The sequence below is a fragment of the Pagrus major genome, chromosome 23 (assembly GCF_040436345.1).
Source record: "Pagrus major chromosome 23, Pma_NU_1.0".
In the NCBI taxonomy this organism is placed as follows: Eukaryota; Metazoa; Chordata; class Actinopteri; order Spariformes; family Sparidae; genus Pagrus; species Pagrus major.
The window spans coordinates 28,174,281-28,201,634 of record NC_133237.1 but is presented as its reverse complement, the minus strand read 5'-3'; the positions used below and the strand labels follow the sequence as shown (position 1 = coordinate 28,201,634).

Sequence of the window (27,354 nt, the reverse complement as noted above, 5' to 3'; positions counted from 1 at the left end):
TCAGTGAAATTTTGACTCAAAGTGTTGGTTCAGGCTCAGAGACAGCAGATTTATTAATGTATTTATATATTTTATTATTTTATTATAAGTATTAATCTATGGTTCATGTTACTGAATCCATGTCAGGCCTGGTGTGAGTCAGTGTGGTCGTACCTGCTCTTATTTTCCTCTCTGCCTTCCTACCTGTCAGACCACAGCTCGTCACTGTGTGTGTGTGTGTGTGTGTGTGTGTGTGTGTGTGTGTGTGTGTGTGTGTGTGTGTGTGTGTGTGTGTGTGTGTGTGTGTGTGTGTGTGTGTGTGTGTGTGTGTGTGTGTGTGTGTGTGTTCCTGCCCCTCCACCATTTTCCTCTCCCGCCAGTCAAATCCTCCTCCTCACCTTTATTTTCCACTGCTTTCCTTTTTTCTCCCGTCGCTCCAAACTGAACAGGCTGCTCCTCTCTCCTCTCCTCTCCTCTTGTTCCTCTCCTCCTTTCTCTCCTCTCTCCTCCTTTCTCTCTTGTTTCTCCTCTCCTCTCCTCTCCTCTCCTCTCCTCTCCTCTCCTCTCCTCTCCTCTCCTCTCCTCTCCTCTCCCCTCTCCTTCCTCCTCCTCCTGAGTCTCACAGACTGAGTCTCACAGACTGAGTCTCAGCTGGTTCACAGACTGAGTCTCAGGTGGTTCACAGACTGAGTCTCACAGACTGAGTCTCACAGACTGAGTCTCAGGTGGTTCACAGACTGAGTCTCAGCTGGTTCACAGACTGAGTCTCAGCTGGTTCACAGACTGAGTCTCAGCTGGTTCACAGACTGAGTCTCAGCTGGTTCACAGACTGAGTCTCAGCTGGTTCACAGACTGAGTCTCAGCTGGTTCACAGAGCAGATTAACATGGCTGCCTGCTGTGATCGGTTACAGATTACAGATTATCCTGTTAAAACTGTCACAGACATCACTTTAATCACTGCTGCTCTTTAACGAACCATTGATCTGATTACTGACTGGTGTATTAGAACAGGTATTTCCAGCATGTTTTCCTCCAGAGTGGTTTTAGTTGTAGCGTGTTGGACCTGTTAAATGAACAGTTAAAATCCTAACAGACTCGTGTAAAGATAATTTAGGAGAAGATGGAAAAATCTGTTTCCTTTAACCAGTTTTAGAGCTGCAGACCACAAACATCATCACTTTATAATCATGTTTATAAGCAGTTATCATTTGAAAAGTCATGAGACAAAAAGGTAATAAAACGCTGTGAAAAAGCCTGTGTGTGTCCACGGTGACGGCTTTACAATCACAGGGCTGCAGACGGCAACGGCTCCGTCCCATCTGGAGACATTGAGGCTACATATTAAACCTATATGCCCCCTGTGATTGTGTCAATTTAAAGTCATCATATATCACTTGAACCAGCTTTTCTGCTGGACATCAAAGAAAAAAACACTGCAATCAATAATCTGATCACTTCAATACATACTGCTCAACGCATTGTGGATGCTTTTAATAAAATCTGGTTCCAGGAGCTGCAGCCTCCTTGTTATTTCTGTAAACTGTCTGTTATGAGCCAGACTGATATTATCAGCTGATATCAACCCATCACAGATATCATGTGATGATATGAATATTTCATGTGATGATCATCCTGTACAACATAATTGTGATTCATGATATTATCCTTATATTCATCCAAATATTCTTAAAAACTTTAAAATAAACAATAAAATGTCACTTAAACAAAGTGTAGTCACTTTAATCTTTAGGAGACAAATATTCTTATTGCATCTTTTAGTGAAAAACAAAACGTTAAATCATAAGGTCTTCCTGCACAAACGAAGGATAAATAAATGGTAGTAACATCACGTCCCTGTCGGTCTTTCCATAGTATTTACACACATCTGATTTAACTTGTTTTTGTGGGGATACAATGTGAGCAGAACCTTCATCATAACGACAGGACGAGCCAATTCAAAATGAATGAGGACTGTACGTCAGAGAGCTACACAGCTTCTTCACATTCATTCATGTTCGGATATTCATGATTATTTGCTTCATGTTTATCCCGATAATGAAAATTCACCACGATCAATGAATTGTGTTTTAAGTGATAAAATCATGTATTGTTCCTTCCCTAATCACATATCAGTGTTCACATATAACATTATGATATGCAGTTTTTTCTTTTTTAGTTTTTAATGCAGAAAAGGATTTTTGATTAAATTCCCAGTGAAGTTTACTGTTTCAGTGTTCTGATGTCATTTTAGACCATAAAGGTTTATTGTTGAACTGTAACGTCTCCTGCCTCTGCTCCATATCTTGGTCTCTTTTGTTTGATAACAAGAAATCTGGAAGTACATCAGCAGATATATTGATATCAGAATCTCCCTCCCTGATATCGGCAACAGCTCCAAAAATCAAGTGTCAGTCGGACTCTTGTCTGTTTATTTACGAAACATTTAAAGCTGTTGTTTCTGTTTAATTATCTTGGAGTTAACTAATTCACATTCATTGCCCTGTTTAATATGGTCAGTGAGTCTCAGGTGTACCAAGCTCTCTAAGGTCATGAAGGACTACAGTAGTATCATGTAAGGATTGTAAATCCTTGTTCAATGTGAATAAGGAGTCCTGTGGAGGATGTAGTAGTTGGTTGGAGGGTCAAGTCTTCTCTCTGGTGATTCTACATCTGTCGGCCATGTTGGCAGGTGCAGCGTCCTCCGCCAGAGGAGGAACAAACATTAGTGTGTCAATATTAGACCATCAGCAGCCTCAGCGCATCATTCAAATACCCACAGACATGTCAGATAGAAGTCAACACTCCACGCTCAGAATCCTGGTAATAAGAGCAAATCACTGCATTTATCAGTTGATCATTCCATTAAAACTATTCTGCTACAATTTTGATAATCAATGAGTCGTTTCAGTCACTTTTCAAGGAAAATAAATAAACTTCTGCAACAAGAGAATATTTGCTGGTCAGTTTGCCATCAAGTGGCTGATCAATGAATCGTTTCTGTTTGAGGCCTGTTATCAATGATCTCTAAGCTTTTACTTTTATCTGACTTGTCTGTAAAAGATATCTCTTGTATTTAGTCAGATGGTTAAAATTATGAGTTTGTCTAGAAGAATTCAACCTTCACACCCTCCCACAAGTTTTTACTTGGGATGGACCCAAAAGATTATGCACTAAATCAACTGTTGGCCGTCACCCTCTCCAGCAAAGTGCATTATATTTTGAGATTACCTGAAGAGTTTTACCAATTGTTTTTCCTGTTAAAAGACTTAATAACCTTACTATGGATACTAGTACTGGTGTGAGAACAGGCTGCTGTTCGTAGTTGACCGTTAATTGAGGGGGAGGGTGGAGGTTTGGTGATTTTGTTGAAGGATTCACTGCAGCTCCGTCCTCTTTACACTATCAACAAAGGTGTGTCCTGCACACTGCAGTCAGGCGTGAACGGTGCAGTGAATGAAGCTGAGGCCCGCCAGCTTTACCAGTTAGGATCCAAATACATTTTGCTGCTTGAAATGGGATGGCTGGTATTTTAAAAACTGAAGTGACAGCCGTTTTGGTATTTTATTAATATGCAGCCGTTACATCAAATGATCAACAGAGAATTTATCTGCAACTATTGATATTTATTAATTGTTTGCATAGTTTTTTCTTTTTAAGGAAAAACATTCAGTGTTTTCTGATCTTTTAAAACGTGAAGAGTAGTTTCTTCTATTCTGTTTTATATCACAGTAAACTGAATATTTTTGGTAAACTGGAGTTTTGACACCAATTTGGACTCTGAACAATTAACATGAAAGTAATCCCCAGATTAATCAGTGACAATAATATTTGTTGCAGATCTCATTAGAATTTTATTATTATTCGTATTATAGCAGAAACATTAAACTCTAACATTATTTGAGAATTTAAAATTTTGAGCTCAATATTATGACCGATACTCTTAATATCAAGACACAACAAACATGTTTCAGGTCATTTGAATTTGTTTCATAATTAATAATCACATTAATGTTTGGTTATTTTTTTAGTTAGTCTATGAATGAAAAATTGCCATCACAAGCTCCAAGATTCCCAGTCTACTTCCCAGTCTCCCAGTCTACAAAAACCCAGAGATATTCCATTCAAATCAACATGAGAAAAGAAATTAAAATTAAAGTTGGAACTAGAGAACAATAAATTGTCATACTCATTCAGATTATCCACCATGTAATTTAAAATAAATAAACGTCACGTTTCAAATGTGTTTTTTCATTTAAGAAGATTGGCGCGTTTGAGCCAAAAGAAATGTAGTTGCTCTGTAAGTAACGCTCTTTTTTTTCTTCTTTTTGTCTCTATAGTGATACCTCATTGGCTGGTGTGACCCCCGCAGGCCCGCCACCTCCCAGGGTGGGCCCTGATTGGCTGGAACTGCACTGACGACTCTTGGGGAGAAAATGGCTGCCACCGCTGCCCCCCAGCTTAAGAGCTAAGCCCCTCCCCTAACATCACTGTTCATTGCTTTGTTGTGAACCGTGATTCCCGCCAACCGATTTGCTTTAGAGTACTATGGCAATGCATGATATGAGTCGTGCCAAGGGTTTCCCCTGTAAAGAGTGTGATATGGTTTGCCCGAGTACTCCAAGTCTTCTAGAACATATGAAAGCACATTATCAGCAAGAAGAGACCGGACGTTTTGAGTGTGAACAGTGTGGCCGAATTTACAAACACGCTGCTAGCCTAGCTAATCATAAAAAATCTCACGAAGTGGGTTCGTTCCAGTGTCCTGTTTGTACACGTACCCTACCCAACGCTGTAGCTTTGAAGAACCACCTACGTATCCATACATTGTCCCCCAGTAGTGCACACGCAGAAGAAGAGAGCGAAGAAGTGCCCGAAGAACCAGGCCACGACGAGAGGGACTACGGCCTCGCCCAAGACCTCTCGGACGGGTTTGGGCGCTCTCATTTGAACAATAGTGGTATGGGACACAGTGTCCTACAAAGCCACGAGACAGACGACCACGGAAAAAAAGGCTCCCCTGAATCCGACGACGCTTGGGACAGACCGTTCAAGTGTGATCAGTGTGACAGAACCTACCGGCACCACGGTAGCCTGGTGAACCACAAGAAGTGTCACCAGCAAGGAACTTTTAAGTGCTCTGTGTGTTTTAAACAATTTAGCAACCTGGCTGCCTTAAACAGCCACGAGAGAACTCACTCGAAGTTCAAGACACCCGGGGCATCCATGGTGAGCAGCAGCAGTAACAGCAGCAGCGGCAACCAGTCGTCCCAGAGCGACGACACGGCCTCCTGTTTCTGCCACCTGTGCCAGGTAGCGCTGCCAAATAAGGCAGACTTCCAGGAGCACATCCTGCTGCACAACACGGCCACACCCTCCCTCGGACTGCCACGCAGTTTCCCCGGCATCATGCCTCACAATCTGAGTGCAGTTCGATCCCCAGCGTACACCCCCGCCCTGGGGGATCCTCTGCCCCTGCCACCCCTGCCTAGTGAGAAAAGAGGTCCCTATGACCCCATAATGGGCCCTCCAGTCAACAACCCCATCTACACATGTGCTTATTGTGGCGCAGGACACCCAGATCTGGAGACCTTGAAAGTCCACTATCTGACCCATGATCCCCACCCTGCCTCTCATGGCCAGGACAGCTCCATCCTCAACTCCGACACACTAAGCTCTGGATCACAGGGTTCGGTGTCCTCTCCAGCCGGAGGCCGTGTGCCCCAGGCCAACTCTCCAGATGATGGAGAGCGGCGCTTTAAATGCGGGGAGTGCGGCAAAAGCTACCGGCATGCAGGAAGTCTGGTCAACCACAAACGCTGCCATCAGACAGGCCACTACCAGTGCACCATCTGCTGTAAGCAGTACCCTCACCTGGCAGCGCTACACAGTCACCTACGAAGTCACAAGGGGCGTCCCTCTAACCAGCCTATCGGTAATGACAGCAATGACTGGTTATCTCCAGAGCCGCTAACTCTGGACTCCCAGCAGAGCTACGTCCAAGAAGGCAGTGGTGCAACCACTCCAATCTCACTGCCAGGAAACCTTGGTGATGCAGCCCACTTTGTACCAGACGGTGGCCACAGCAGTGGGTTGGACTCTCTTGAGTTTCATGATCGGTTCGATGGCAGCTCACTCTCCCAGAGCAACTCTGCTCACCGTCAGGCAGACAGACACGTGTGTGCGGACTGTGGTGAGATGTATGGCGATGTATCTGGCATCAAGTCACACATGTGTCCTCGCCGTGGCCAGCAGCAACAGCCGCCACAACAGCAGCAGGGCAACATGTCCAATGGTTTTATGGGGAACATGAACTACCACAGCTCCGGTGGAACCTCGCTGCCAGCTGGAAGCTCTAGCGGCCTGAAAGAAAGCAGCAGCCAGCGGCAGTACTCCCAGAGTGGTGGCAAAAGAATGGGGAGCAATGACAAAGATGACGACGATGATGGAGAAGTTTATCAGTGCTCGGTGTGCGGCAACCACTACGCCAGCCTCAGAGCTCTTAGGAGCCACCTGCGTAGCCATGCCAATAACCCAACAGGGCCCGGACCCTCCACCCTGGAGCAGGATTGGCGGATGATATGCTCCACCTGTGGCCAGAGCTTCTCCAGAAAGCAGGACCTCCTGAATCACCAGTTAGTCCATGGGCCCCAAAGGCCAGATGGCCAGCAACAGGGTATCGGAGGCCCCTCATCTAATGGCAATGACAAGATGGACGGACGCAGCCACATTTGTGTTGACTGTGGCATGTTTTTTGCTGATCGCCACCACCTGATCACTCACCTGTGCCCTGGTAAGAATCGGGCCAGCTCAATGAGCAAGCAGGGCCTGAATGGAGCCAAAGGGATGTCTGGAGGAGATGGAGTTGGTGGCGGGGTTGCTGGAGGAAGCCGTGATGTTGGTGGTGATGGACGTAGGCCTATGGTTGACCAAAGTGACAAGCCCCACAAGTGTGATCAATGTGGACGAGGATACCGACACCCATGCTCACTCCTCAACCACAAGAAGTCCCATAAGACTGGAGTTTTCCGCTGCTTGGTGTGCCAGAAACGCTACTACAATCTGCTGGCTCTCAAAAATCACCAAAGGACTCACTTTGATCTAAAGAGGTATGTTCCTGATTTTGTCCAATTTTTTAAATTTTATTTAGTTGTAATGAGTATAAAAAGATAATGCTTCATTTTACACAGATTTATCAAAAATCTGTGATAAAGATAGAAAAACTTTGGAATAATTTCAAAGTTTGTGCAAATGAGTAAAGGAATACTAACTCCACTTTTAGCAGTGCCTTTTACTAAATAGAAATTCAGAGGGCTGGTCCCAAAAGAAAAAAATTGATGGGCACCGATCTTTATAAGATTGTGCCAGGGCTACCGATGTTTGGAATTTAACTTTTGGGCTAGGATTCATAAGATGAACAGTCGTGATGATACCATTGCCGCCCTGATATTGGTCAAAGTTCATTAATTTAATGTATTTACAGAGATTCTGTTGTGTTTTCTGTATCTCTTTCAATGTCTGCTGCAGGCACAAGTGTGAAGAATGTGGCAAGGCTTTCAAGATCCAAAAGCAACTGATCAACCACCTCCGTCTCCATGAGGAGCACCGGGCCAAAGGTCTTGTTCGGTCAGGCCCCAACGGTTCCCGCTTCCAGCAGCCTGGTCCGTCTCAAATGCAGACTATGAGAGGAGAGTCATCAAAGAGCCAGGCGATGGGCATGAAATACAGCCATCAAGGTTTCAAAAAGCCCTACTCGTCAGCTGGAACTTCCAGGCCCCAGAAGTTTGATCCAGCTGAAACTGGACGAAGGCCTTTTTCCTGTGAAGAATGTGGAAAGACCTATCGCCATGCAGGCAGCCTGGCCAATCACAAGAACCTTCACAAAATTGGGGAGTACCACTGCAATGTTTGCAACTCTACATACCCCAACAGGCTGGCAATGAAAAACCACCTTCGGCTCCACTTTGCCCAGAAGAAGCACAACTGTCAAGAGTGTGGCAAGGGCTTTCGCACCCAGAGACAGCTAGCTACCCACACTACAGCTGGGCTGTGTAAAGGCCCGCAGGGCCCCGGGGCCCAGATGGATTTTGAATGCGATGGCTGCTGTGAAGGCTTTGCCACGGCTGATGAGCTTGCAGCCCATGACTGCCCAGCCCAGCACCTGCCTTCATCCTCCTCTACCAACAGCTCCACCAACATCAGCATGGAGAGAAGCTCTGTGGACTTGGACTCTGACGAGAGACCCTACGCCTGTGACCTCTGTAGCTGCGCCTACAAACATGCAAGCTCCTTGCTGAACCACAAGCACACCCACAAGACGGGAAACTTCCGGTGCAACTTCTGCGACAAGCCCTACACCAATTACATGGCGTTACGCAACCACATGCGTATCCACACACAGCGGAAGAAGCACATCTGCCACACGTGTGGGAAAGCCTTCCGGCTGGCCAGGTTCCTCCGCAACCACCAGAAGGTCCATGAGGAAGGTGCCACCCCCTTCGGCTGCCCCACCTGTGGGAAGAGTTTCCAGGGGAGGTCCGGTCTGGCCAGGCACCGCTGCGGGGACAACCAGGTAGGCATGGAAGTCAGGAGGAAGGCCGCTGCACCCACGGGAGAGGGCGAAGAGTGTCGGTACACGTGAGTTCTCGTCAGTTGTTTGTGATTCTTCGAAGTTGAAAAAAAATAGTGAAGATAAATTTAGGTCTCTACATGTCTATTACAGGTATATGATCTCCAATCCGGCTTCCTTGGGACCATACGCGTGCCGGAATTCGGATTTTTCTGAAGTTTGGACAAATTGAATTAGTGGAGAGACCAGATAAGTCAACCCTGTTTGCTTTCAGTTAGCATATATCACACACTTGAGTTTTTTAGGCTACCTACAATCAAACGTTTCATGTTTAGATGTATTGTTTTCATGCTTTGTTCTCTCAGCAATCTGACAAAGATTTTATGTAGCATTTTGTGTGTAGCATATTAGCAAAATTGAAAGTATTGATGTTGTGTGTTCTTGCTCTTGTTCTGATTTTGATTGTAGTCCTTGATTTGTTTGTGTGTTTCCTTCAGGTAGTTTCATGATACTGGCCAGTTATTAGTCATGTGATAGGTTATTGCATTTTGATGTCTTGGGCAACTGAAATCTCAGGGAAGATTAGGAAGTATTTGGAGCTAGCTGCACTGCACATGTCTAGCGGTCATTATTCTTAACAGTTAAAGGATTCTTTACTACAACACAGTCTGGCACGGTAGAGGTTCTTTGAGCATGTTTGATTGATTTTTCATCATTACGTTCAGAATTCAGTTATCACCCAAATGACGCTGTGACAGAAGGTCTTTGAAATTGTTTTCAGAGCTGTTTGAAGCTTGTGTCCATTTGTGCAGTGCAGGGAGCAGCAGATACCTCCCAGTTCCCTACATGAACCCCAGTTGTTTGTCCATAGTCTTTCCCATGTCCCTCCCTCCCCCACCCAGCAGTCCTCTCCCCTGTGACCTGTGTAGAAATCCTAACTTTAAATGGTACACCACTTTGTAGTAGTCTTTATAAAAGCTTTAAGCCGGATTTCAGATCATATACCTGTATGTGCAACATCTTAGATGATGAATAGTTAAATAGTTCCATAATTGTAAAGAAAAAGTGGTAACCAGTAACTGAGATCAACTTGGCTAGAACAGTAAAAACAAAGTACCATCTTCTGATACTAATGTTCCCTTTTCCTTCCTTTTGTCCCTCCTCCCACCCTTTTCTTCCTTCCCCCCTTGTTTTTCTTTGTTTGTCTCTGCACAGATGTGATCAATGCGGCCGCTCCTACCGCCATGCCAGCTCTCTCCTTAACCACAAGAACACCCACACCGTCGGCATCTACCACTGCGCCGTGTGCCTCAAGACCTACTCCAACCTGCTTGCCCTGAAGAACCACCGCCGTATCCACTCCGAGACACGGCGCCACCGTTGCCACGACTGCGGAAAGGCCTTCCGTGTTTCCTCTCAGCTCTACAACCACAGACGCGTCCACCAGAAGCAGCGGGAGCTGACTTGCCGGTCCTGCCAACGAGCCTTTCCTACGCATGCCAGCTTCAGGCTCCACATGGAGATCACCCATGGCCAGGCGCCGCAGCCTCGCCAGCCCAGACCCCAGCAGCCTCGACCGGGGGGCTCCCAGGAGCTGGGCTGGGGGTCAGGCCTGGACCTCACCTTGATGCAAGAGCAAGGACTCAACCCCGGCAGCATGACCAAAGCCCGCGGCCGGGGGGGCAACAGTGAGGTCATCAAGTCCCACGTCTGTGACCAGTGTGGTCGCTCTTACCGCCACGCCAGCTCCCTGCTCAACCACAAGAACAGCCACAAGACTGGGACCTACTTCTGCAACTCCTGCCAGAAGGAGTTCCCCAACCTGATGTCCCTCAAGAACCACCGACGGATCCATACCGAGCCCAAACGCTACCAGTGCCCCGACTGCGGCAAGTCGTTCCGGGTGTCTACTCAACTCATCTGCCACCGCCGCATCCACACCAAGGAGAAGCCGTTCTCCTGCCAGCAGTGCGACAAGCGCTTCTCCTCCAAGTCCAACCTGAGGCACCACATGAAGGTGCACTGGAGCGGCTCGACGGCGCCCCCTCCCATGGCCATGGGTGCGCCCAACTTCCTGGGTATGCCCGGCGGCCCCTTCATATAAGCTAAGGGATTAGGGAGGGGGGGTTGGGCGAGACATGGGGAGGGGGGGGAGCCAGTCACATGCCAAGGTTTCTGGAAGTGCCAAAACGTAGCTCTTCCTCCTGCTCACCCTCCTCTCCCTCATTTTCCATGTGTGGCTGTAGTGTGTGTGAAGGACAGTGAGCTTAGACTCAGTCCAGGTCCTGCATGACAGAACATATACACAAAGCAGGAGGGATAACACAAAATGGACGGTGCACACACACACACACACACACACGGTCACTCACACACCTTTCCTTTCCTGAGCTGAGGCTTCCTTCACGAACGTTCCCATAAGGCTCTTGGTTGTAGAAGTGTCCAGCTGTCACACAGACTGACTGACAGGCAGACATGGACTGTAGACACACGATGTAGATGGACTACACTACACCTGCCTTACGCCCTCCTGCATGTCGCCCTGTAAAGTCGAGGTGTTGAACCTTTCTTGCTCTGATCATTGACGCCCCACAGAGCTGCAGACTGAGCTATAAGCAGACTGTTGATTAAAGCCCAGCTCGTACAGACTCATGAATCCTGTGGTGGTGACTTGACTGATAGACAGAGCAGCTGTGAGGGTCCAGATAAAGTCGTGAGGAAGTCTGATGCTTGTTTTCGAGTAATGAGCCATCTTGTCCATTTCAGTCCCGGGAGCTGATCGGTTCTGTGTTGCAGTTGGTTTTCCGCCCTCATCCCAGCTCTGATAATGTTCATAGGGAGTTTGTCTTGATGAAATCTTCTCTCGTGGCCTTTGTCACAATGTTTTAAACCATATTCTGACTGAGTCAGTCTCAACAAAGTTCAAACTGTTTTTGTTCAAGTGTGACCAACATGTAGATGCAGTGCTGGTGAAGACAGAGAGGTTCGGTTTATTTTCCCTTTTTTGTACCTCAATGTTTGTCTGGAGACAGCAATGAATTCTGGGAGCTGAAGACGGGACGCTTCGGTCTCTGAGGGTCTCTGTGTGTGTGTGTGTGTGTGTGTGTGTGTGTGTGTGTGTGTGTGTGTGTGTGTGTGTGTGTGTGTGTGTGTGTGTGTGTGTGTGTGTGTGTGTGTGTGTGTGTGTGTGTCTTGCAGCACCAAGATGAGCTTTATATTCTCGTAGCCTCCCAAACAGACAATTCCTGACGCCTCGTTCACACGCACAGATTCAACAGCAGCAGCAGTGTCTCACCTCTCATTGGCTTGAAGCTTGCAGCTGTGTTTAGCATTAAATTTACACTTTACAATCTTGGATAACGTTTTTGTTCTGACATCTTTATACCAGCAAAAGATGAAGTCGTTACTTTCCTAAGCAACATGTTTCGACTGACCACGACCACCAGCTTTTCCACTAAAAAACTATTTTAAGTAGTCAAATACAGTAAAAAACAACCTTCTAAGAAAACAGTCTCACCTTAAGGCCCCTTTAGTAGCTTTTTCCACATAGTCATCAGCAGCAGATGGAAAAAGCTTGTAAATAGATGTGGAGTAACATTTTCCAAGGTGAAAACCTTTAAGTCAGGGTGTTTAAGATGTCCTGAAAATGTCACTACAATGGTAGCAATGAAAACTATCCAGAAATGATGAAAAGCTCCAGAAAAAGCCAGTGAGTTGGGCCTCGAGTAGGGATTGTTTTGGCTTCAAGTTCAAGAATAAAGCTCGTTCAAAATGTTTGTTCAAACTTCCTCTGAAGGAACATCCAACTCTAGACACCATTTACTAGGAACAGACCGATATTTAACATTTTACTGATTATCAGTATGGGTGTGTTTGTGTTTTGATGACAATAAATTTTAATTTAATTTAATCTGAAAAAAATACTTTGGTACTAATGCAGCAATTTCTGTGTCCTGCCCACAACACTATCTGATTGGTTACATGTTACCAGTAATGTCTTATCAACACTGAATAATCTGATTCTGCACGGTAACAACTAAAATTATATAAATGTAGTGGAGCGGAAATATTAAGTAGCAGAAAATAAAACTACTTCAGTAAAGTACCTCTGAAGTGTTTTTAAGTACTGTGATCGCTAAAATTTTACTTGGTTATTCTAAATTATGACACTCAGATTTTAAAATTTTACTGCAAATGTACATCAGCTCCAGATATCCATTATCGTCTCCTTGGGAACTAATAATCTGTATTAATATTAGCCCTGAAAATACATAAGGGTTCATCCCGACCATTTAAAGCCTCGTCTGTCTTGTGGATAGTAACTGGACCAAAGACGGGAAGTGATCCTCGAGGTCAGGTCGTTTTGTCAAACTCCTAAAACTAAAGTCACGACCGAGTTTTGATGCTCAGGTCTTTTCTTGCACACTAGAATAAAAATCAGCTGTTGGCTGTAGCATGTTAATGACCAGCTTTGATTTTTTTAAGCTGATAAAAATTATTATGAGAGTTTTAATTCAAAAATTCAAACATAACTTTGTGAGTTGCAGCATAGCACATTTGCATTAAGGTTGTCAAAAGTATCAATACTTGGATATTTTTTCTATACGCGTTTAAAACGACATCCGAGTTCTGACTTTTCTCCGTCAGAACTCATAATAATTTCACTGATTTTGCGTGCCTCGGGTTTTTTTTTCTTTTGCCGTGGTATCAAGTTCGAGTTCAATACTAGAGTTATATATCAAAATTATATTAAATTCTGGTATCAACAACCTTAATTTGCATGAAGTCAATAGTTTGTCATGTTGCGTCTTGGCGGTCGACACCAGCTCGTTTTCAGATTCAGCACATTAACACAAAGATCTCAGTTTTCAGCGAAGTCCTCGCAGGATCTCGTCACGTCTGCTGTCTCCAGTCTGTGTGTGTGAACACGTCATCGGTCTGTCTCATGTATATTTCCCGTGCGGCCCTGATCTGTCTCAAAGGTTCCTGAACGTGGCTGCGGGTCTAAAAACGGAGAGAGAAACCGCATCACACAGTAAAAAGACGAGTAAAGAAAAGGTGTATATTGATCGGCCTGAGCCGAGTCGAATCTGTTCTGTTTGATCCTGTATTGTAACCGTACTTCTGACTGTACTCTACAGTACCTCTTTTATAAGAAGGAAAAAAACGACAGATCATTGTAGTAATGCATTTATTTATATTATTATTATTATTATTATTATTAACACTTGTAATGGACGGCGCTAGTCTTTAGGATGTGTGAGTTTAGAGCTGTGTTGATGTAAACACCCACCTGACACCCCCCTCCTCTACCCACAATGCCCCTGTTCTGTGGAGATGATGGACTCTGAACACTCGGCTCCACTGAGACTCTTCTGAACATTAATGAACTGTAACGACACGACGGATCGTGTTCTTCTTGCCTTTTACCAAGTGATGTTGTGACGGTCTTTCTCAGTCGAGCCTTCCCATCATCCCTTTCTATTTATCTCTCGCCGAGTTTGACTGACCCCCCCCCCCCCCCCCCCCACTTCCTGTTTCACAGAAATCAAACTGTCATTAAAAAGGGACGACTCGGCGATCCTCCTTTATTTTTCGAGTGCATTCAGTCCTCATCATTTGAACCTTTTTATGTTACACTTTTATGGTAACCTTGTATTTATTGGTGTCATTTTTTTTCCTTATATTTAATTGCGTTTTATGACTATTTGGAGCCTCTGTGTGTGTTTAAAACACAGTTTGTCAGCGTTTTCAGGAGCACTGGTGCTAGTTTTAAAAAAGAAAAAAGAGAAAAAGTCAAAGCCGTGCAGTGACCGTCAAGTGCTGTAGGAGTCGATGTGATCTTGATCTAGAACACAGAAATAATAACTGTACATTCTCTATTTTTTATTTTTGCATTTTCTTCCTCCACCATGTTTGACTTTGGTTTCTGAGTGGACACTTTCCCGCCTGCATTTCAAGTAGTTTTTAGAGAGAAGAAGAAGAAGAAAAAGATTGGTTTGGAACAACTATAACCCCTTTTTTGTTTTAAAGTCTAACTTTTGTTTCCATGCATATATATGTAATGCTTACTATACACTTTTATAAACTATGTTTTGATAATTCATTTCTTAACAGAAAAACTTGTCCATATACTATAACCCTTACTGCTGAGTACTGAAAATAAATAGCTGAAAACAAAAACCCAGTGGAGCTCAGTGTTTTCAATCCGCTCTCCTCCAACAGCTTCAGTTTAACCTCTGTCCGTTACTCTCAGTGGCCAGTTTATTAGGAACAACCAGCAACCATGATATACAGTCAGGCTCAGCCATCATCTCCTCCTGATGATATAAAGTCAGGCTCAGCCATCATCTCCTCCTGATGATATAAAGTCAGGCTCAGCCATCGTCTCCTCCTGATGATTTTTACGTCAGCTGTCGTAAACGGAGCACAATTTGTGGCAGAGCGCAGACGTAACGTAACGTAACTTTGGCAAACCTGTGGATTAAACGTCTGCAGCGTGGAAATATTTTAAATTAGAAAGTGACAGCGATATTTAACATCTGCAATACGACCGTTTCGCGAGCTGGTAACAAAAGAGCTGCATTTAATACTACAAGTTTGATACGTCACATAAAAAACGAACACTCAGAGGAAAACAACGACCACTCAAGCAATACGGGCAAAGACACCGCAGCAACAAACACTCGGACACTTTCAAAAGGAAAGAGAAATGTCCTCGAGAAGCCGACACGGACACAAATATTACAGAGAAGGTCACTTAATTCATCGCTCTGGATAACCAGCCCATCTTTGTTTACTTGGTTGATTTTATTAAAAAAACAAATAAACCAATGTTGCAATAGGATATGCAGAATATCAGAGACATATCAAAGTATTTACTTTGTTTCAACAAAATAAAAAACCTATTAAGGAACTTGGATGCAGGTCATTTTTTCTTAATGCAGCTGTTTAATCTAGGAAAATATTAGTTTGGGCTAAGTATCGGATCAGGACTCGTTATCGGCAGATACTAATTTAAATATTAAATGACTCGGATCGGGATCGGGGTAAAACAAACCTGATCGGGACATCCCTAAAAACAACCAAAGACACATCAGATGTCTCCAAACAGCTCGTCTGCTGTGACCAGTCTGCAGGAGAGAAGAGATCACAACCTGAGTTCGACGGCAACACTGGAGCTGCTGAGCTAACAGTGCTAACACTGTTAGCTCAGCAGCTCCAGAGAAGACTTCATGCTAATAAAGTCGTAAACATCATCCCCTCAGATCAGGTCGTGATCTCTGCTCTCCTGCAGACTGTGGTCACAGCAGACGAGCTGTATGGACACATCTGATGTTTCTCTGGTTGAACGTGAACGCCCTGAGGAAATGTCTTCACATTTGGCACAAACGTCGGCTTGAACTCGAGAATGAACTGAAAAGATGTTGATGGTCAAAGATCACTGTGACCTCACAAAACACCTCACATGTTACGAATCGGACAGTGATGGCCAGAAATTAGGTACAACAAAAAGAAGGTAGACAAATATCAAAGAGGATAAAATGATGAAGTGATGACGTGTTCAGATCAACTCCCTGTGACGTCGTAACATTCTGGCCGTTATTGAACCCACAGCTCAGAAACAGTAACTTGACTGGAGGCGAACAAACGTAACGCGATCGCTCTAGTTTTACGCCTTTAAACAAGTCTTCAGCTACTTCAGCTGTTTGAGATCAGCATGAGGAGACGAGTGGTGACAAACTGAGTGTGAGGCTGAAATGATATCTGACGGCATAAAGACAAACATTGAAAGGTGTGTCCTGATAGTGTCCACTGTGTGTGACTGACAGGTGGCCTCCCATCAGGGACATCACCACACTGAGCACAGTCCATCTGACCTTCCAGGTGACCCGTGGCCTCTGTTTCCTGCCAGTCTTCAGCTCCTCTATCAAATAAAAGCCCTAAAAACTTTCATTTGTAATTACTATTAACTTGTAACAGGACGCGTGTGTCATTGGATCGTGGGTCCGCAGCCAGTCAAACACAATTATTGATAATGAAGTCAAGTTTAAAAGTTTTGAGTTCACACGTTCTTCAGCTCCACATTTCAGAAATATGATAAACTTCAGTAACTTTAAGGATTCAGATGATTAATAAAAATATTGTCAACATATAAATATATTAGTACAGATTTTCTATTATGCAGAATGGTTCATTATAGTAAAATATTTATGTGTTGATAATATTTTTATTAATTGATAATTAGTGTATGTTCATCATGTTGCAGCTCATTTTAACGATTCATTATTTCTACCGGGTCGCTTCAGCTTCCACAGGACATTTATTTATTATTAATTATAATATTTTGTAGAACTACAATAATTGATTAATCGATAACTTGCTTATTTGTCATTATTTAGACATTTGTTCACCCTTTACTGACATTTTAAAAGACCAAACAACAAATCCATTAATCCAGAAAATAATCAAATATTAATGAACGGTGAAAATAATCGTTAGCTGCAGAGCTAATAATTTGTATTAATAATCTGAATCTGACATCGAAGCCATCTAATAAATGTAGTAACGTAATAAGTAGCATAACATGTAAATACACAGTGAAGTACAAGTACCTCTAAATGAACTTAGTGAAGTTTTCTGCCCTTTGACCAACTCATTTAAATAAATTGATTGACAGTTGTGTTTATATTACGGACGTGGATCCATCGACAAACACGAGTCATTTTAAACTTCAGACATTCACTCAGTGGTTATTTCTTTCTGTATGACTCCGGCAGGACTTTACACAAACGTGATAAAACTTCATTTATCCTGAAAAATAATCCTGCTTTTCTAGTTTTACTGAAGCTTCAATGTTCATAAATAAAACAATATTTTAATTAAAATAAAAGTATAAAAGTAGCTCTACAGAATGAAAACAGGAGCATTGAATGATATTTATCAGAATGATTTACAGTAATGTGGATAAATTAAACATGTAAAGACGTTTATGTGTCTGTATTTTCAGTGAGGATGTTTACAGTCATTCAACCTGCAGCCGGAGGGCTTTTATTGTGGAAGAGCTGCCAGCAGGAAACGTTCTCAGCTTCTGAGTTTAGATTTAAATTTGAGTTCAGAGTTTATAATGTTTAAAAGAACAGAAGAGTGTCGGCTGCTTTCTGTTTAACTAGATTCTCATCAGGTTTTTATCAAAACTGAAGGAAACTGAGGGACTTTGTTCTTTTCTCACTTCTATAATCCACTTCACAAGACTTTAATCTCTAATTACACACAAATCACAAGTAACTGTAGCATATCTTTACCTTTTATAGCAGTCGCTTGTGATGACAGCAAACATTACCTGAGCTAATCTGAAGATTGGAGAGGAGGGAAGTGATGAGGCTGAAAATGTTCCTTGTATTTGGGAAGGAAATTAAAGATTTCAATGCGACTATACTGAAAACAGAAACTCAGCCTTCTTTTAACAGTTTAATTAAGTGATTGACTTTTGAATTCTTATCTGTTTGATTTAAGAGTCAGTTTGGTAGATTTTACAGTGTTGAGACGACGCAAGTTTTAAATATCAAATGTCCTTAGATCATATTCACAGATAATTATAACCATACAAACAACTTAATCAGCATTCAACAACTAACAAAACACACACGAATGATCCATTATTCCACCGTCAGTCCGTCTGAACGTCCCTGCAGTCACAGTCAAACAGGATGTAGATGTGAGCCGGCTGCAGATTTATTTCCTACCAGCTCAGACGATCGATGACTGTAGTCGTTTCTCAGCTCGCTCAGGTCGGACCGCTCGCCGTCAAAAGAGGAAAACCCGACCTGTGTGTGCAGACGAGACCAGAACTGCTGTGACGTCAACACGTGGAATCAATATTTTAAAGATCACACTGATCACATCTTTATGGAGACGAATCATTTTTAAAACAGCACATCTGCAGAGCTCGATGAAGGTGCAGAATGAAAGTAAAACCTTTAATTAATGATTTAAAACGTCTGTCGGGTCCAAAATGATTCTTTCAGGCGGTTCAGCCAATAGAATCACTTGTTGGTGTCACGTGGAGTCTGTTTCATCATCAGTCTAATCGCTGCTTTCTGCAGGATGAGCAACTGTACCGCCCTAATGTTAGCTAGCTAGCGTTAGCAACATTAGCTACAACAAACTGTCAACCACTTGACCACTTGGGGGCGCCGGTCCAGGTTCTGGAGCCAGATTTCATAGTGGTCAAACTGTGTCATTACATCGTCACGTCATGCACTGATGGCCAGTCCTTTTCTGACGAGCGTCAGTAAAATGGTGGGTATTTTTTATTTTTGAGCGTCATAAGAGACACGACTGGTTTACTGTCAGAATACGAGCCGTTCGGTCCAGTAACATTCAGAAAGTCTAGAAGAGCCGCACCATTAATTATCTTATCTCTATTAAAGTTAGCCGGCGCTAAACAGGACGTTAGCCGGTTCTAGTTTGTTGTAGCTGACGGCGCTAATGCTAGCTATGGTTAACGTCGCTAACTGTAGCTAGCTAATGTCAGAAATATTAGAAATCAGCCATTTTTAAGTTTTTTTATTCACAAACTGACGACCGACCAGGCTGTTGACACAGACACCACGTGACACCAACGCAGTGATTCTATTGGCTGAGATCCACTAAACAACATTTAAAATCATTAATTAGCAATCAGGATAATGTTTTAACGAGCTCTGAACATGTGTTATTCTTTTAAATGATTTGTCTGCATCGATATAACCTTTAAATCACGTACTGCCCCTTTAACGCAGACACAGCTCAGGAATTAATAAAGTTAAATAACCTTTATTTCATAAATCAGCACACGTGAGCCTTCAGCAACACTTCAGTGGAAACATGTAGCTACAGAACAAACAGCTTAGCTGCGTGTGCTAATTCATGTAGCATGATGCTAACAACAGCTAACGGTGCACGCCGCGACTCACCAATCAGCGTGGAGCGTTTCAGTGCGCAGGTCAGAGGCAACACGTCAGAGGACAGGTAGGTTCAGCTCGTGCACAGCTGAACAGGAAGAAAGAGGTTTAATGAGCGTTAGTGAGCCGACCTGCAGCACAGCTCACCTGCGGCACAGCTCACCTGCTGCCTCACTCAGCTGCTGCACAGCTCACCTGCGGCACAGCTCACCTGCGGCACAGCTCACCTGCGGCACAGCTCATCTGCGGCACAGCTCACCTGCTGCCTCACTCAGCTGCGGCACAGCTCACCTGCGGCACAGCTCACCTGCGGCACAGCTCACCTGCGGCACAGCTCACCTGCTGCCTCACTCAGCTGCTGCCTGAGCGGAGGCCCCGCCCCTTCCGGTCCCGTTCTCTGATAAGAGCTTAGTCTGGTAGTGAAGAGAGACAGCTGATGTATTGATCCTGTCTGAATCACAGCTGATGTATTGATCCTGTCTGAATCACAGCTGATGTATTGATCCTGTCTGAATCACAGCTGATGTATTGATCACACAGGTGATGTATTGATCCTGTCTGAATCACACAGACGATATTTATTTAATTTAATGGAGAGTAAAGTTAAATAAATACAAGCGGAGCGTTTGATGAATGAATGGAGCCCACGTGTGTTCTTGACATTGTGTTTGGTGGATAACAGCATGTTAACTTATTTAATGAGCTGTTTTTATTTATTTCTGGTTTTGGCCGTTTCGTTCCTCCACAGTTGAGTTTTACATGAATCTATTATGAATTTATTACTTTTATAAAAGGTTATTTTTAAGCATTTTCTACGAGAGTTTCCACTGAGCGATCCTGATGTTTCTAAACCAAACTCCATTCATAAAACCCTGTATTTTACTGCCCTGTCCTGCATTCTGTGTTTCAGTCTGTTTGTTTTCCGATGGTGAAGATGTGAAACACGACGGTGACGAGAGAATTAGATTTTTCGATGCTTCTCTGTTTCACTTCCAATCAATCATCTCCAGCTTCGTTGTAACTCATCTTTGTGACCCTCAAACCTGAATCCAAATGCTTTGTTGACACAAAATGGCTGCCAGTTTGTTCAAAGTGAGGCAGCTGGCTTGTGATTTATTTCATTCATAATGTCACTGTGACTGTTGTGACTGGATTATGTAATGTGGAGCATGTAATTTGTGTGTAATAACCCTTTATGGCAGATTTGTCAGACAGTGTGTAGATGAAATCCTTCGGTCACGCGGCTCAGCGTCGTCTCAGGAGTCGAACGTGTGACGATAATCTCTTTATCACTTTATTGTCACTTTGGTTGTAAACTGAAGCGCTCCTTAATTAAACTCACGTCTTTGTTTTATTCTGAAAAGCTGTTTCACGGCTGCAGACGCTGCTTTTATTTTTTATTTCCAAGAAGTGAACACATTGAATCACCAGTTGTGTGTTGGGACTGAGAGCTGGGTCTGAGTTCTGACTCTGGGCTGGTTCCTGTTGGTTCTGGAGAAGTTTTGTGGATTTGATTCACAGCACTGAAGACGACTTTAGAGGACGAGTTCTGACTTTTAATCTCAGGAAACAATAAAGTGAGAACTTTAGATTTGGGCTTCAGTGAAGGAAACAAACTTCCGGATCTCCTTCATGTCGTTATGAGATCTGTTAAATTGTCACATTACTTTTTGTGACATGTTGATTTTGTTTTCTTGTAATTATAAAATCTGTTTTTAACTAATTATGTGATTTCCTTCTTCAGATTCCATCACTGAGTGTTTCTTGTATCACTGAGACAGTTTGCAGATGAATCTCTGGCTCAGTTTATCTGAAGTCGCCTGTTGGTGAGGAGATCAGCTGATCACAGGCCATCGCTGCAGCTGATGATGAACTGGTTGAATGGATGAAGGTTTAAGGAGACGATGGTTCTGGTTCTGGTTCAGACTCCGGTCGGACTCAGCGGATGTAGCCTGTTGGTATGAAGCCGTCCGAGGGCGCCTCTCTCAGTCAGCGTACCGCAACAACAACGAGCTTTGAGCTAGCAACCGCACGCTAGAATTAGCACAGTCCTCTAATGCTAACCTGCTCGCTAACAGTACGAACGTAAACAAACGAGCAGCCTTTTCATTTAATGCCACCAGTTTTCCAACAAGTCTCCAGAGGAAGCTGCAGGTAATCTGATAAACTGCCTGCAGTGATGTCACTCAGTGGCTCAGTTGCATTGTGGGTAACGTAGGCACCAGGTTTTGGTCCATCATTGGACTCTTTATGGACCTTAATGAACCAGAGATATCGCCTTTTTTATTCCACACATTCTTCTTCCTTTTCAACACCTGCTGCCTACATTACCCACAATGCAACTGAGCCACCGAGGGACATCACTGGAGGCAGGTTATCAGATTACATGCAGCTTCATCTGGAGACGTTATGATACTTTTGTTCACACATGCCGGGAAATTGGTGGATTCACCCTTTAAAAAGAAAAAGCTGCTGGCTCGTTGAGGTTTGTACCGCGGACACGCCGCCGGAGGCAGAATAACTCCACTCCCCAGGTATGAAATTACCTGGATCTTCTGTGTTGTGGGAGAAGCTAACTTCCTGTTTAGCGCCCGGCTAACTTGAATAGAGATACAGTCATTTAATGGTGCGGCTCTTCTAGACTTTCCAAATGTTATTGGACCGACTGGATCAAACTCTGACCGTGAACCGAGTCATGTCTCGGGGATCCATCGTTTTACAGCTGCTCCCTTCACAATGTAAGCTGATGGTGCTTTTGGGCCTCAGTGCATCACGTGATGATGTCATTACACAGTTTAACCACGATGAGAACTGGCTTCAAAACCCGGAGCTCCTCCTGGGGGGTTGGTTTGTACCGTTAGCGAACAGGTTAGCACTGGGTAACAGCATGTAGGTTGTTGTTGTTTCACGTAGCCACAGGGACACCAGGGTGCATCCTGGGTTTTATGCCGCTCTGGATTGTGATTGGTTTAAAGAAATACAAACAAGCCAGAGCATTTCCCCGATGGCAGAATGAGAATCAGTGCAGCCGGACGATTCTGCAGCACCGACTCAGTTCTAGCGTGTGATAACAGATCACTTCTCTCGTCACAGTATTTTCCTGGTCCTATCCACGACTCGCTTGACATGTCGACACGTGGTTGGTCGGTTGGAGCGATGATCCTGCAGCAACATTAATTATCATGTTGTAGAACGAGACAAACACGGAGGTGTCAGATCGATCAGAGTCTGGAGGTCTTCAGGTTGTAAATATGTGTCATGGCCTCCTGCGATCTTTGTGTTCTGAATCAGCTCATCTGAACTAAACCCTGTCTGTCTGTCTGTCTGTCTGTCTGTCTGTGTCTCAGATCTCAGTCCGGCGAGTTCGACCAGCAGCTCCAGGAGCTTCGTCTGCAGTCAGTGTGGTCGCTCTTATCGCCACGCCAGCTCCCTGCTCAACCACAAGAACAGCCACAAGACCGGGACCTACTTCTGCAGCTCCTGCCAGAAGGAGTTCCCCAACCTGATGTCCCTGAAGAACCACCGCCGGATCCACACCGAGCCCAAACGCTACCGCTGTCCCGACTGCGGAAAGTCCTTCAGGGTGTCCACGGCGCTCGTCTGCCACCGCCGCATCCACACCAAAGAGAAGCCGTTCTCCTGCCAGCAGTGCGACAAGCGCTTCTCGTCCCGGTCCAACCTGAGGCACCACATGAAGGTGCACTGGCGGGGTCCGCCGCTGTCCAGAGGGACGTCATCCGCCTTCCTCGCCGTCCCCTCCAGAGCTTTCAGCTGAACGTCCTGAAACAGTCTGAAGAACCACAAAACCCATCGTCTCTGCAGAGCTTCTGTCAGGTTTAAATCTCAGAACAGAGAAACTTCATGATTCCTCTGAAATATCTGAATATTTTGAATATTTAAACCTGAACTCAGCTGCTTTACAATGAAGCTCGTGGAGGTAAATGTAAATGTGACGAGTTAACTACGACTCCCAGGATGCATTTCACTAACAGACATCCAATCAGATACATTCGTAGTGTGTTTACAAATCTGATTCAGTCGACGTGTTTTATTCTGGGATCGTTTTGAATTCGCTGAGAGACACCTCCGACTGGCTTCATCGGCATGGCAACAGCAGCTGAGGCTGATGGGTAATGTAGTATCTAGAGACAGAAAAACCTTGACTCACTTTCTTTATGATTACAGGTTAAATGTGACCTGATGAAAACGTTTTTGGTTCTTTTAAAAGTTTGTTTTGTTTGTTTTGTTTTTCACATTCTGACCCCAAAAATTCAAAATTCTAATTTCAGAAGCGTCTGATGGAGGTTTTGTGACTCCTGATGTATTCAGGTTACCCACAAAAAACCAATATGTAAATACATAATCTGATATATTGATCACTTGATAATTCTGAATTTGTATAATTGTAGAATTAAATGTTTGAATCTTTTAGAAATGAGGCGTCAAACCGAGTGACGTCAGACTGATGGTTGAGAAAATCCAACTTAAAATCTATAAATGATTTAGATTTAACAGTTTTATAATTAACGGCTCAGTTTGTGATCAGATGACGTCACATGAAGACGAACGTCTCCGAATCATCGTTTGTTCTCTGACGTCGACGACCTTGGTGGTGCGTTCAGGATCGGTCTGTGCTCCTCAGCGTCTGTTTTCACTGAAACATGAAAGTGGAGACTCAAAGACAAACAGACCTGGAGGACGTCAGGGACCTGAAACGAGACGTGTTGTTCACCTGAAGCAGACAGGACGTGTTTCTGTGGACGATGCCTTCAGGCGAGCCAACAAAAACCTGTAAAAAAGAGCTGCGCTGATGGGAATCAAACCTGTGAACTCTTGTTCTGAGTCACATGTTGAAGGAGGATTGTGACGTCAGGACTCTCTCGTCGTCTCTATACGAGGCGGGCGGACGCGGCTGTGAGGCGTTCAGGGACCATCACAGAAGGTTGGATTCTTCATGAGCAGCAGGTGGAGGGCGTGGCCTCAGTTCACCTGACGGAGCCGATCGGCCAATCGGCTCACTTCTGTCTGATTCAAACATTAAAGCTTCAGATACAGAAGTCCTTTAATGACCCGCAAGAAAAATCCACCCTCGTTTTTTTTCTTTTATGTGTTTAATAATCTCATAATGATAAAAAACAACTTAACGTGAGAAATGAGTTTAATGTTTTTAAATGTTTTCACGGCCTCCTGTATGAACTGTAATTTATAAATGAATGTGCTCATTAATTATGATAAACTGTCTCATACTTGTGAGTTAAATCATATTTATACATATTAACTAAAATCTCTGAGATAATATTTAATAATTATGAGATGAATGTTTCTCATTATTATCAGATATTATCTCAGAATAATGAAAAGTAAGAAACAATAATTATACAAATCTTTTCAATGAAAAACTCAGTTATGACTAATAATTATAATATCTCATTATTATCAGACACATTCAGTCTCGTGTCTAAAACTAAAAGAGTTTCTGTTGTTTATCAGTTATTAGATATGAAACATCTGTCTGATGTTAACGTGTAATCAGTGAGACTTAATATTAATAACCAACATTTCAGACTTCATTCTGTCTCACGACTATCGGACGGATTATTATTATTATATAACACTTAATGATAAAAACCATCAGCTGGTGGATTATTTTCTTGAACTTGATTCGACTCACCGACAAACTGACGTCGGCGTTTTGTCTCCGACGGACTGGAGGCTGCTCTCAGCGCCACCTGCTGACCAGGTGTCTTCACTCCTGTTTCTTCTTCTGTGTTTTTTAGCCTGCTGTGTTTTCTGACTCTGTGCCTGATGGCTCATGTTTAGATAGTTGGAGGTTGAAACTAAAGAGACGTAGAATCAGAACCGACGTGACGACGTGACGACATGGTGACGACATGGTGATGTGACGACGTGACGACGTGGTGATGTGACGACGTGACGACGTGGTGACGTGACGACATGACGACGTGGTGATGTGACGACGTGGTGACGTGACGACGTGGTGACGTGGCGACGTGGTGACGTGGCGACGTGACGACGTGGCGACGTGGCGACGTGACGACGTGGCGACGTGACGACGTGGCGACGTGGCGACGTGGCGACGTGTGACGACGTGACGACGTGGCGACGTGACGACGTGGCGACGTGACGACGTGGTGACGTGACGACGTGGTGATGTGACGACGTGACGACGTGGTGATGTGACGACGTGACGACGTGGTGACGTGACGACGTGACGACGTGGTGACGTGACGACGTGACGACGTGGTGACGTGACGACGTGACGACGTGGTGACGTGACGACGTGACGACGTGGTGATGTGACGACGTGACGACGTGGTGACGTGACGACGTGACGACGTGGTGACGTGACGACGTGACGACGTGGCGACGTGGCGACGTGGCGACGTGGCGACGTGACGACGTGACGACGTGGTGACGTGACGACATGACGACGTGGTGACGTGACGACGTGACGACGTGGTGACGTGACGACATGACGACGTGTTGATGTGACGACGTGACGACGTGGTGACGTGACGACGTGGTGACGTGGCGACGTGACGACGTGGCGACGTGACGACATGGTGACGTGACGACGTGGTGACGTGGCGACGTGGTGACGTGGTGACGTGACGACGTGGTGAAGTGACGACGTGACGACATGACGATGTGGTGAAGTGACGACGTGGTGATGTGACGACGTGACGACGTGGTGACGTGACGACGTGGTGAAGTGACGACGTGACGACATGACGATGTGGTGACGTGACGATGTGACGACGTGGTGACGTGGCGATGTGACGACGTGGTGACGTGACGACGTGGTGACGTGACGTGACGACGTGACGACGTTTGTCACATTAATCTTAAATGTGAACACGTTTCTAAACTGCAGCTGGTTCATCAGCACGTCAACAAACAGCTGCGGTCATTGTGGCGGCCATTTTGTGTCCTCAAAACTGCAGCACCTCGACTTCACCACAGACACAAATCAGAGATGATTTTATGTGTTTATGACTTCATTTATTATCATGATGACGTCTGTATGTGTCTGATTATTGTTGCTGAGTGTTTTGTTGTGACTTTAAAAACAACTTTCCTCGTAATTATGAGTCTACAAACATGAGGAACTAAAGAAGTCGTCGTTATGAGAAAGCATCATATTTACAAGAGGTCATTTCTCATGCGGACACAGATGTGATATTAATTAAACTAGCTCATTACTCACAGATCTCTTAATTAAGAGAAATGAAGTTGTGTCGATTGTGACATCGTCTTCATAACTCTGAGACATTATAACCGTAAAGACACAAATATATGATCTCGTACAGAATGTAAACTGTAACATTATGAGAAAACATTTCTTATAACCACAGAAGAGTTTAACAGAAATATCACATAAAGTTTTAATCAGGAGAAATTAAGTTGTGAATATTTGAATATCAGATGTTCTCCTCATTTTGAGAACGAGATTCTGCATTAATGAAAAAACATTTCCATAATTAAAACCATGACGATGTTTTGTGTCGTCGTCTTCAGAAATGATTCAACTCACACAAAATGTAAATCTGTAAATTATGAGCCAGATCTGAGTCATTTTTATAGTTTTGAGATCTTTGAGAAACGTCTCAGTTCTGAAAACTTTCATAATTGATTTGAATGAAAACGATGAAAACATTTTCATAATGAATCTTGTGTGTGAGACTTCCAGGTTCCTCTGGTTGTTGATGAAGTGAACAGTGGACACAAAGTTTATTTAATGACAGAAATGAGTTTTAGTCGCACGCTTCAGTTCGGGGATGCAAAATGGCGCAGTGGTAGAGCGACCAGTAGGATCGTAGCAGTAGACTGTCGGGTTAGAC

The 27,354-nt window shown here is 44.1% G+C and overlaps 2 protein-coding genes across 2 annotated transcripts in view; one reads left to right on the top strand and one right to left on the bottom strand.

The window, feature by feature from the left end:
• The window catches only part of thoc6 (THO complex 6), a 39,308-nt gene extending 20,935 nt beyond the window's left edge, over positions 1 to 18,373 (bottom strand). Inside the window, exon 1 of the mRNA XM_073494159.1 lies at positions 18,293 to 18,373. The gene's annotated coding sequence lies outside the window, so the exon portion shown is untranslated. The remainder of the gene's footprint in view (positions 1 to 18,292) is intronic.
• LOC141019277 (uncharacterized) overlaps positions 1 to 23,473 on the top strand; it is a 28,603-nt gene extending 5,130 nt beyond the window's left edge. The window contains exons 2-5 of the mRNA XM_073494141.1: positions 4,318 to 7,086; positions 7,505 to 8,614; positions 9,762 to 10,624; positions 22,840 to 23,473. Of these exons, the coding sequence (XP_073350242.1) occupies positions 4,526 to 7,086; positions 7,505 to 8,614; positions 9,762 to 10,624; positions 22,840 to 23,267 (4,962 nt within the window). The 5' untranslated portion in view covers positions 4,318 to 4,525 and the 3' untranslated portion in view covers positions 23,268 to 23,473. The remainder of the gene's footprint in view (positions 1 to 4,317; positions 7,087 to 7,504; positions 8,615 to 9,761; positions 10,625 to 22,839) is intronic.
• Positions 23,474 to 27,354: the final 3,881 nt, after the last annotated feature.